This window comes from Bombina bombina, chromosome 3 (assembly GCF_027579735.1).
Source record: "Bombina bombina isolate aBomBom1 chromosome 3, aBomBom1.pri, whole genome shotgun sequence".
In the NCBI taxonomy this organism is placed as follows: domain Eukaryota; kingdom Metazoa; phylum Chordata; class Amphibia; order Anura; family Bombinatoridae; genus Bombina; species Bombina bombina.
In genome coordinates, this window is record NC_069501.1 from 949,636,344 (window position 1) to 949,648,786 (window position 12,443).

The 12,443-nt window shown below is 38.4% G+C and overlaps 1 protein-coding gene across 4 annotated transcripts in view; it reads right to left on the reverse strand.

The window, feature by feature from the left end:
- ENOX1 (ecto-NOX disulfide-thiol exchanger 1) overlaps positions 1 to 12,443 on the reverse strand; it is a 1,465,540-nt gene that overhangs the window by 30,047 nt on the left and 1,423,050 nt on the right. For all 4 annotated transcript variants that reach the window (XM_053707980.1, XM_053707982.1, XM_053707981.1 and 1 more), the window contains one exon: positions 3,195 to 3,280. In XM_053707980.1, coding sequence (XP_053563955.1) covers positions 3,195 to 3,280 — 86 coding nt within the window. The remainder of the gene's footprint in view (positions 1 to 3,194; positions 3,281 to 12,443) is intronic.

Below are 12,443 nucleotides of genomic sequence, written 5' to 3' on the forward strand. Positions count from 1 at the left end.
TAAACGCCTCTTGCTTTTGTGTTTCAAATTGTCATTTGTCCCATTCTTCCTAGTGAGGCTAAAAACGCAAATGCAACTAAAAACCTAGTTTAAAGGTTATGCTTTTTGGCCTTTTTAGTGAGCATGGGACAAAGCAGAAGTTTAATACAAAATCAATAGGAGTTTCATGTCCCTTTAATTTCACTTATGGCATCATTAATGCCTTAACAAAATAAAATTAAAGCATAACCAGAATAATACCAAAAGGCTGATGCTATTGCACTTGATTAGACAGATCTCAGTACATCCAAGAAATAATGAGTGAAATTTACTAAATGATGCATATTATTTCTAAACCAGGACATATACACAAAAACAAATTAGCAATACTCAGACAGCCGCTAGATGGCTGAGAGTTGATCAGTAATGCAGAGTTAAAGGCCCCTAGTTATCAAGCCGTCAACCTCAAATACGCTGGAATTCCGCAGCGTATTTGTGGCGAGGCTGATTCGCCTTAGTTATCAAGCCGTAGATACCGGCAAAAGTAGAATTTAGTGACGTAAGCTTCGTTCCGCCGGACTCAGTCCGACACAGATCGATGCTTATGTCACTACAGATGTTCCGCACACAATCTGACTACTTTTGCTAGTTATCAAAAAACTAGCAGGTACGCTCGGCACTTTTCCGGCCCAGCGTACCAGGTTTTCAAACCGCCGCCCTGGAGGCGGCGGATCCCATAGGAATCAATGGGAGTCTGACCATAGCGAAAGTTCATGTTCGCTGCTGCCAGACATCCCATTGATTCCTATGGGAGATGTCTACACCTATGGCTGATCGGAACAGCCAATAGAATGCGAGCTCAATCTGATTGGCTGATTGGATCAGCCAATCGGATTGAACTTCAATCTGATTGGCTGATTCAATCAGCCAATCAGATTTTTCCTACCTTAATTCCGATTGGCTGATAGAATCCTATCAGCCAATAGGAATTGAAGGGACGCCATCTTGGATGACGTCCCTTAAAGGAATATCCATTCGTCGTTAGTCGTCGGAAGAAGAGGATGGCTCCGCGTCGGCTCGTCTGAAGATGGCTCCGCTCCAGATGGATGAAGATTGAAGACGCCGCCTGGATGAAGACTTCTATCGGATGGAAGACCTCTTCAGCGCCGCCTGGATGATGACTTCATCGGATGGAAGACTTCTTCAGTGCCCCTTGGATGATGACTTCTGCCACTCCGGATCTCCTCTTCGGTTCCATTGGTGGTTGGCCGGCTGAAGACGACTCAAGGTAGGATGATCTTTAGGGGGGTAGTGTTAGGTTTATTTAAGGGGGGTTTGGGTTAGATTAGGGGTATGTGGGTGGTGGGTTTTAATGTTGGGGGGGTTGTATTTTTATTTTACAGGCAAAAGAGCAGAATTCTTTGGGGCATGCCCCGCAAAAGGCCCTTTTAAGGGCTGGTAAGGTAAAAGATCTGGTAACTTTTTAATTTAGAATAGGGTAGGGCATTTTTTTTTATTTTGGGGGGCTTTGTTATTTTATTAGGGGGCTTAGATTAGGTGTAAGTAGCTTAAAATTGTTGTAATATTTTTTAAATGTTTGTAACTTATTTTTTTTATTTTTTGTAACTTAGCTTTTTTATTTTTTGTACTTTAGTTAGTTTATTTAATTTAATTGTAGTTATTTGTAGGTAATTTATTTAATTAATTTAATGATAGTGTAGTGTTAGGTTTAATTGTAACTTAGGTTAGGATTTATTTTACAGGTAATTTTGTATTTCTTTTAGCTAGGTAGTTATTAAATAGTTAATAACTATTTAATAACTATTCTAACTAGCTAAAATAAATACAAAGTTACCTGTAAAATAAATATAAATCCTAAAATAGCTACAATGTAATTATTAATTACATTGTAGCTATCTTAGGGTTTAGTTTACAGGTAAGTATTTAGTTTTAAATAGGAATAATTTATTAAAGTATAGTGTAGTGTTAGGTGTAATTGTAACTTAGGTTAGTTTTTATTTTACAGGTAAATTTCTCTTTATTTTAGCTAGGTAGCTATTAAATAGTTAATAACTATTTAATAGCTATTGTACCTAGTTAAAATAAATTGAAAGTTGCCTGTAAAATAAAAATAAATCCTAAAATTGCTACAATATAATTATTATTTATATTGTAGCTATATTAGGGTTTATTTTAAAGGTAAGTATTTAGTTTTAAATAGGATTAATTTAGTTAATAAGAGAAATATTATTTAGATTTATTTAATTAACATTTAAGTTAGGGGGTGTTAGGGTTAGTGTTAGACTTAGGTTTAGGGGTTAATAATTTTATTACAGTGGCGGCGGTGTAGGGGGGGCAGGATAGGGGTTAATAAATGTATTATAGGTGGCGACGGTGTAGGGGGGGCAGGATAGGGGTTAATAAACTTATTATAGGTGGTGATGGTGTAGGGGGGTAGATTAGGGGTTAATAAGTTTAATATAGGTTGCGGCGGGGTCCAGGAGCGGCGGTTTAGGGGTTAAACTATTTATTTAGTTGCGGCGAGGTCCGGGATCCGCAGGATAGGGGTTAATAACTTTATTATAGGTGGCGGCGGTATAGGGGGGGCAGGATAGGGGTTACTAGGTATAATGTAGGTGGCGGCGGTGTCCGGGAGCGGGGGTTTAGGGGTTAATACATTTATAAGAGTTGCGGCGGGGTCTAGGAGCGGCGGTTTATGGGTTAATAACTTTATTGAGTTGCGGGGAGCTCTGGGGGTGCCGGTATAGGGGGTAGAACAGTGTAGTTAGTGTGGGTGCTTAGTGACAGGGGTATCAATAAAGCTGTCAAAAAGCCGAAGAGCAGCGAGATCGGATGAGTGATAACTCTCACAGTCCGCTGCTCATCGCCTCGTACTCGGTGCGCGGCTTTTTAACAGCTTTTTTGATAACTTAGGCAAAATTTTGAAGGTCCGCGGCGGCGATGGTAGGCGAGCTTAGGCGGGCGTATTGGACCGGCGAAGGCAGGTAAAGTAGACGGCTTGATAACTACCCCCCAAAATGTCTTAACACTGAGAATACAATAAAACTATGCTGTATGCACACTAAATAACTGTGATTCAAGATTATAGTATCTTCTGTTCTTTACTGTAATAAGAAAAATCCTCCTCCTCAGCCTTACATAAATAAATGCATTAATTAATGAATTAATTTAAATAAATATGTATATAAAATTACCCCAGAATCCAACTGCTGAAGATAAGACCACAAGTATTCTATATTAGCTCCAAACGGATGAACGTTGAGAAATGTTGATATGATTCCTGTATGAGAGAAAAAGACATATATTATAAAGACAGCAGACATTTTCAGTAGAATGTGAGAAATGTATTTATTGCTCAATATTATATTAACAACTGTGAAGCAGTATTTCAATCAAAAATTGCAAATAAGAAAGAGAGGAATGTTAAAAAAATTACATTAAAATAGTTAATACTAAATCATATAACGCGTGAAATTATAAATAGTTTGTAACCAGGTGACAAAGATAAAAACAATATAAAAATTGTATTTCTCAACTGTGTCTTCCAGAAACATATTAACCATCAATTTTATGCTTGATTTGCCAATACAAAATTGCATCTACTGGAATAAAGCAATTATCATTTTCCTTTAGAGTGAATGTTCCCCTGAGAAAATATTTTATATAGATGTGTCATGAAACACATTGACTTGAAGTTTCCCAATAATTACACTCTTCGTAGTCATAAAAACTATTTAATTCCCATTATCGTTAAATAAAATTGTATAAAGCAGAAACCTCCCAATGTACTTGGCTAGATTTTCACCTTAATAAACCAGAAAGAAGATTCAAAAGAACTTTAGCAGTAAATAACATAAAAACATTTTCCACAACAAAGCCAATAAAAACTAATTTCAATACTACAGTGAGGTACCGTAGCACTCTGTACCTTGTAATGTGAATAAAATTGTACAGGCACAAAGAACTGTTGCACTGAAAAGCTTTAAAATATGTTTTGTGTCAAATGAATGGGAAAAATAATTTGATTTGATCAAGGTCACAACATGGAATGTATTCTTGAAACAACTAGATATAACATGCAAGAGCATGGAGTTGTGCCGCTAAGAATTTCATTTTTCAGTAGTCACAGATACAAAAAACTATTATAGAACACTGCATGATCTTTGGGAAGATGCATGGATATAGGTCACTTAGAGGTTCCCAACTATAGTTAAAGGGCCACTAAACCCAAAATCTTTCTTTCATGAATCAGATAGAGAATAGAAATTTAAACATTACAATTTACTTCCATTATTTATTTTGCTTCATTTTTTAAATATCCTTAGTTGAAGAAAAAGCAATGCACATGGTGAGCCAATCACACGATGCTTCTATGTGCAGCAACCAATCAGCAGCTAGTGAGCATATCTAGATATGCTTTTCATCAAAGAATATCAAGAGAATAAAACAAATTAGATAATATAAGTAAATTAGAAAGATGTTTAAAATTGCATTCTCTTTCTAAATCATAAAAGAAAAAATGTGGGTGGCATGTCCCTTTAAGTTACATTGTTTTTGCACATACAAGGAAATGTTGTCTATTATAAATATGATAATGAACTAAAATTAGACATTTCATCAAATGGCAAATGTGGAAAAAAACACAAAAAATAATAAAATAATAACACAAGTAACTAAAGCTACAATCATATGATTACATATTTTTCTTTGTAAATTTGTTAAAGATCAAAGACAAAATTTTATGCATATTTAAAGCTCTTGCAAATGGATAATATTCTTGCAAAAATGCTGCCACAAAAGATACCAAGAGAATGAAGAAAAATTGATAATATATGTAAATTAGAAATGTATTTATTTTTAATTTTTTTAATTTTTTTTAATAATTTTTATTAAGGTGTTAAAACATACATTGCAAGTACACACAAAGTAAATAGCATTCAGCGCATTCATTTTTACACTAAACAGAACTACAGCCTAAGCGCTTCAGAAATCAATGTTTTAGAGACTCAAAAACCTAACACAAAATATAACATCTTTTTTTTAATATTTAAGTTACAAATAAGGATTTCCCCCTTGTAGGGTAACATACATTTCCAAAACATGACCCCGAATAAAAAATAGCAGCCTCCTTTTGACTGCTTGATACCAAAGTTTACTAGAAAAGGGGAGTAGAAGGAAAGAATAATTATAGGACCACTCTTGGATACATGAAAATGATAAAACAACTCAATAAGAGATACAATACTTAACTTGCACAGGCCACTATTAGACCTCTGTAAATAAACTGCACAGGCCATTTTGGGCCACTGTAAATAAAATGCACAGGCCACCTTTGGACCTCTATAGATAAACTGCACAGGCCACTTTCGGACCTCTATAAATAGACTGCACAGGCCACTTTTGGATCTCTTTGAATAAACTGCACAGGCTGCTTTTGAACCTCTGTACATAGACTGCACAGGCCACTTTTGGATCTCTTTGAATAAACTGCACAGGCTGCTTTTGAACCTCTGTACATAGACTGCACAGGCCACTGTGGACCTCTGTAAATAAAATGCCCAGGCCAATTTTGGACCTCCATAAATAAACTGCACAGGCCCTGTTTGGACCTCTTTGAATAAACTGCACAGGTCACTTTTGGAGCCCTGTAAATACGCTGCAGAGGACGCTTTTGGACCTCTTTGAATAGACTTGAACAGGCCACATTTGGAACTCTGTAAATAAACTGCACAGGCCACTTTTGGACCTCTATATACAAACTGCACAGGCCACTTTTGGACCTCTATATACAAACTGCACAGGCCACTTTTGGACCTCTATATACAAACTGCACAGGCCACTTTTTTTGGACCTCTAGAAATATAAGAAAGGTATAATATATATTTTTGTAAAGAATGACACATTTGTAAAGCTTTTAAAAAACTATTATCTATTAATTTTAACATATATATGTACTCCCATCAAATTGAAGCCCCTTTTGGGCCTCTGCAGATATAATAAAACAACAGCTCAATAGGAGATACAATATTTAACACGCACAAGCCACTTTTGGGCCTCTACAATTAAACAAAATATGTTGCTATCAGGAGGAAATCATGTCTAAAGATAATATTGTGAATTTCACAGATCAGCTCATCTACCTAAATAATACATTACATGCAAATAGTCTCAGTGAATATACAGAAGCTACTACAACTATAATTGAGAGAAGTTCCAGCATAACAATAGTGTATAGTGTCATATTTGTGCGATTACTTAACTGTTACCAGACTTTTTATGAAGGTGCAAGCAGTTCAACCATTGCAGGCATCATTATAAAGTGTCTCACACAATCTGATAAGCACTAATTAGTGAACCCTGCATAGAACAGCAAACAGATAAGCAAATATGTTTTTTGTGGAGAAGAGGTTGCTTAAGCTAAACAAGTAACTGTGTAAAGCCCCTCTATCTATAATACAAATGAACTATCAGTGACAGAGATGATGTATAACTCAATAGGACAAGCTACATGAACAAATGTCCCAATGGTAAACTGCTGAAACATATGCATAGGGCCAAACTATACTTAGCCCACTCCTGTTCTGTAGGGAAGCATCGGAGAGCAAGAGTCACATTGGCAGACCATCACAAATCTTGCACTTGGGGGCCCAGGACACTGGAACAACAAAAGAACGAGTTAGGACAGCTATGAAGGCAGGGAAAGCTCCCTAGAGAACGGTTCACGCTGTTAACTTAGCGGCATTTCTCCCAATCTATATTACTGGGACCTGTGTTGAGAGACCTCATCTTCTGCTCATTAGATCCAGCCGCATCCCTACAGGCAGTCGGCGAGAGCCATCCCAAATCATATCGCCACAGTTGTTCATCCAGTAGAAGATCTTGTGCACCGCACATAACTATAGATTGCGGGGAGGCTTTGATGGGGCTGTAATCCTTCAAAGTATGCTCCGAGGACTCAAGGACCCATGTCTCTGGGGTTGGAGGAGAAAAGTCAGCACTAGGTAAGCTTTGCACTAAAGCCCTATTGTCTCTTGCAATCAGGTACTCTGTGGAGCTGGATTGCTATAAGGGGGGCAACCGCAACTCTGTCTGCTCTGTTTCCCGCTGTCGAGTCACACCATTCGCTGAAGAGGTTGCCGTCAACAGTGAAATTATTCGGTCCACTCTCATACATATTTGTGCTTTACATTCCTCCATAAAGGGCTTGATAGCAGAATATAGCTCCTCCATGTCAAGGTAGTACAATAGATATAGAAGCATGCAGTTACTACCTAACTGCTTTGCAGTAAGCGTCTAAAGACACCTGCTGGGGGGTAAGGGAATAGGGCCGAGGCCCAAAAGTAATCTCCGGTATACTCCACCAGGTAACATGACACACGGCTCCTTTGACACAGGACTCTATCACAACTAAGAATGGTTAATTCTGGTCACTACTTAGTAAGGATATAAAGACATTTTCTTATGAGCCGGAGCAGCTCTGAATATTGCGACCTAAGGTGGCCCCTGCCCAGAAGTCCCCCCCAGAAATGTATTTAAAACTGCATGATCAACAGAAGTCATCAGATAATATTTCTTTGTGCACTAGTAACACCATGACTACAAAACTATGTATAAATTCAGACAGACTAAAAGTTTTTAAACATGTCTATAAATCACATTCAAAAGCTGATAAAAGAGTAAACAAATTAGGGAAATAGATAAATATATATATATAATTTCCACTACAACAACGTTTTGTTTATACCTACACGACATTCCTGTAGATTTACCCACATCACACCACAGCATATAAAAATGCGCATACCAAGGTATAGTCAGTATTCTCTTGTTTTGCTTATGTGTCAACATTCTATTCCAGTAAAAACAAAAAAAATTTAAGACATCTTAGAGGCAAACTAAAAGCTTGAATGTGATCACTAATATGCATGATAAATAGCCTGTATGCTTATTTCACCCACCTTAACCCCTTAATGACCACAGCACTTTTCCATTTTCTGTTCATTTGGGACCAAGGCTATTTTTACATTTTTGCAGTGTTTGTGTTTAGCTGTAATTTTCCTCTTACTCTTTTACTGTACCCACACATATTATATACAGTTTTTCTCGCCATTAAATGGACTTTCTAAAGATACCATTATTTTCATCATATCTTATCATTTACTATAAAAAAAATATAAAATATGAGGAAAAAATGGAAAAAAACACACTTTTTCTAACTTTGTCCCCCAAAATCTGTTACACATCTACAACCACCAAAAAACACCCATGCTAAATAATTTCTAAATTTTGTCCAGAGTTTAGAAATACCCAATGTTTACACGTTCTTTGCTTTTTTTTGCAAGTTATCGGGCAATAAATATAAGTAGCACTTTGCTATTTCCAAACCACTTTTTTTCAAAATGAGCGCTAGTTACATTGGAACCCTGATATCTGTCAGGAATACCTGAATATCCCTTGACATGTATATATTTTTTTTTAGAAGACATCCCAAAGTATTGATCTAGGCCCATTTTGGTATATTTCATGCCACCATTTCACCACCAAATGCGATCAAATAAAAAAAATTGTTCACTTTTTCACAAATTGTTTCACAAACTTTAGGATTCTCACTGAAATTATTTACAAACAGCTTGTGCAATTATGGCATAAATGGTTGTAAATTTTTCTCTGGAATCCCCTTTGTTCAGAAATAGCAGACATATATGGCTTTGACGTTGCTCTTTGGTAATTAGAAGGCCGCTAAATGCCACTGCGCACCATGCGTGTATTATGCACAGCAGGGAAGGGGTTAATAAGGGAGCATGTAGGGAGCTTTTTGGGGTAATTTTAGCTTTAGTGTAGTGTAGTAGACAACCCAAAGTATTGATCTACGCCCATTTTGGTATATTTCATGCCACCATTTCACCGCCAAATGCGATCAAATAAAGAAAAACGTTAAATTTTTCAAAATTTTAGATTTCTCACTGAAATCATTTACAAACATTTTGTGCAATTATGGCACAAATGGTTGTAAATGCTTCTCTGGGGTCTCCTTTGTTCAAAAATAGCAGACATATATGGATTTGGTGTTGCTTTTTGGTAATTAGAAGGCCGCTAAATGCCACTTCCCACAACACGTGAATTATGCCCAGCAATGAAGGGGTTAATTAGGTAGCTTGTATGGAGTTTGCAGGGTTAATTTTAGCTTTAGTGTAGAGATCAGCTTCCCACCTGACACATCAGACCCCCTGATCCCTCCCAAAGAGCTCTCTTTCCTCCCCCACCCCAAAAATTGTCCCCGCCATCTTAAGTACTGGCAGAAAGTCTGCCAGTACTAAAATAAAAGGTATCCTTTTTTTATATATAGCATATTTACATATGCTGCTGTGTAAGATTCCCCCCCTTAGCCCCCAACCTCCCTGATCCCCCCCAAAACAGCTCTCTAACCCTCCCCATCTGCCTTATTGGGGGCCATCTTGGGTACTGGCAGCTGTCTGCCAGTACCCAGTTTGCATATAAAAATGTTTTTATTTTTTTTTATTTTTGGTTTTTCTGAAGTGCAGCTCCCCCCCCCCCCCCAAGACTAATCCCCCCCCCCCCCCAGATCCCTTAGATGACTTTAATCAGGGATTTTATCCCTCCTTTCTCCCCATAATAAAAAAAACGTTTCTGTAGTGTAAGTGGTTCCCACCCGCTCCCTCCCCGTGATACCGCCCCCGATCCCGCCCCCCTCTCTGACCAAGAAGCCATCGATGGCCGCCCACCCACCTCCCACTTCAGCTCCCACCCACCAATGAATGCGGCCATCGATGTCCGGTGCAGAGAGGACCACAGAGTGGCTCTCTCTGCACCGGAGGGGTAAAAAATGTTATTGCAGGATGCCTCAATATCGAGGCATCCTGCAATAACCGGAAAACAGCTGGAAGTGATCAGGATCGCTTCCAGCTGCTTTCCACACTGAGGACGTGCAGGGTACGTTCTCAGGCGTTAACTGCCTTTTTTCTGAGGACGTACCCTGCACGTCCTCAGTCGTTAAGGGGTTAAAGGGACATGAAACCCAATTTTTTCATTCATGGTTTAGAAAGACCATGGGATTCTAAAAACTTTCCAATTTACTACTTTTTTCTAATTTGCTTAATTCTCTTGATATGCTTTGTTGAAAAGCATATCTAGATAGGCCCAGTAGCTGCTGATTGGTGGCTGCACATAGATGCCTCATGTGATTGGCTCACCAAAGTGTATTGCTATTTCTTCAACAAAGGATATCTAAAGAATGAAACCAATTAGATAATAGAAGTAAATTGGAATGTTGTTTAAAATTGTATTCTCTATCTAATTGTGAAAGAAAAAATGTGGGTTTCAAGTCCCTTTAATTTTCAAGTACAATATGATATAATTAGGGCCTTGAAAACTGCTACTGCATTTGGTATACCATTTTAAGAATTTGAGGTGAATTTCTAGGCTTAATCAGTTTTGTTCCCTAGTTTTTGTAAATGTGTCTGCATTAGGAAAGGAATGATTTTGGGTAAGTAATATGCTTCCCGACTTCCGGTTGTAGGAGGTGCCTAGGTGGACGCATGCAACTGGCGTCCTGAGTACTCCATCGATACACAGGCACCCCCAGGCTTTTCCACGGCCGTTGTGGTGGATCTCGCCCTGGCCTAAGACTGTGCCCGGACTCGAGGGGATTCATACCTCATGTTGCGCTGCACTTTCTGGATAGCGGGAAGTCTAAATTGCTGTAAGACTCATTGGCTAGAGTCACAGGTGGTAGAAGCAGCTGCACCACTCCACAGCTTGTTGTGAGCCCGCCTCACTGTACTCCCAGGACCCCGGTGTCTAGAGAGGGTTAGGGTGGTTTTCGCCGCTCTTGACTCTTTCCGGACCGGGATAGGAGGAAAAAAAAAAAGAGGTCATCGAAAGGCAAGGCAAGTCAAGATCCGGTATCCCGGTGACCAGTGGGTGAGACTCCGGTAAAGACGCGATCTACGCAGCTGAAAGCACCATTATCCTCCACTGAGTATCGAGCTTAAGTGAAGACGGCAAGATAGCAGTATCCAACGTCTCCTGTGGATTGTAAACCTCCCAGAACCCCGGGTTCCAGTGTCGATTGTAAGGTGATACGGTGCACAGGTGCCGTGTACTTCTATCTTTATATGGCTTGCTATATGATCTGTCTACCCCGGGATAGGAGGTGAGAGGAAGGTCACTATACCTCTGGGGTCATCATTATTACGGAGGCCAGAAGTTGCATTGCTGCTATCGAGCAGCTGAAGGAGAAGGACACCGACAAAGAAAAAGATAAGTTGTTGTTTTTTGTCATAGACATATACCCCTACGCACTGTAAATAGCTGTACAATCCTTCTTTGCATCAAGCAGCGAAAATTTATCGTTTGGTCTGTATATACAGGCATGAAAATTTGAGATAAATAAGGTTGGGGGGAGATTTACGGTGCCGTGGAGCTGAGGTGACTGCTTAACCTTAAAAGCTGTTGAATACGGTGCCTCCCTTCACTGCCTGAAAAGTTCTGACTGTAGAAGTATATCCATTGGGCTGTCCAAATGGGACTATTCAAAAGCTGACATTATATCTTAAAGGGATGTACTATTGTTATCTCCTATCCTGAGCTCTCTGTCTTATTGGGCTTAAACGAACAGTACGGTTATAGCAAAGGCAGAGACTCTAAGGACTATTGGCTTCAAATTCTAACCATAAAGTGAACTGCCTCTGCCTCTCTTGCAATTTCACTGTATAATATTGTAATCTCATGAGTTGCTCTCTGCCCTTTTTTTTTTTGTTCTTTTTATTCTATCTATATACATGATATACTGAATCAGTAGGAGCAAAATTTACTTGGTTAGCTTATACATCTTACTGATAGCGGGGTTAAAACTCTCCTCTGCTGAATATTATATGAACAGTCAATTGCTACATGTATTAATATGCAAGGTTAAGCTTAAACTGTCTATAACTGCATTAGGTTGTGTCTATAAACTATACTATCTACCTAGACAAGCCTTTACTTGTAAAGACAGTTGAGACTCATGTAGTATGAGAGAAGTTAGTGCTGGAACTGGTCTACCCCTATGGCTTTGATAGGGGTTAACTATCCATTTATCCTTTTGAGTTTACATGCATACATGTTTATCTGTCCTCCTTTTCTTTAGGAATCTGTTGAGCTTTGTGGCCTTCCTTCTCCACATTTAAACTAAACGGTTAATACCTTAATAGAACTACTAATCCCACATAGCAGGAATATTTTAGATATAGGAACGGTGGATCTTACACACACAGGGCACGTATAGCTACATATTATTTATATATTTATTGAATCACTTTTGCAACTAACCGTTTTTTTTTTCTCCTTTCTTCTTTTTCTCTCTCTTTTTTTTCCCTCTTTTTTAAAAAATACTGCTAGGCTCCTTTGTATACCACTTTAAGAGATAAACACAGTTTTACACA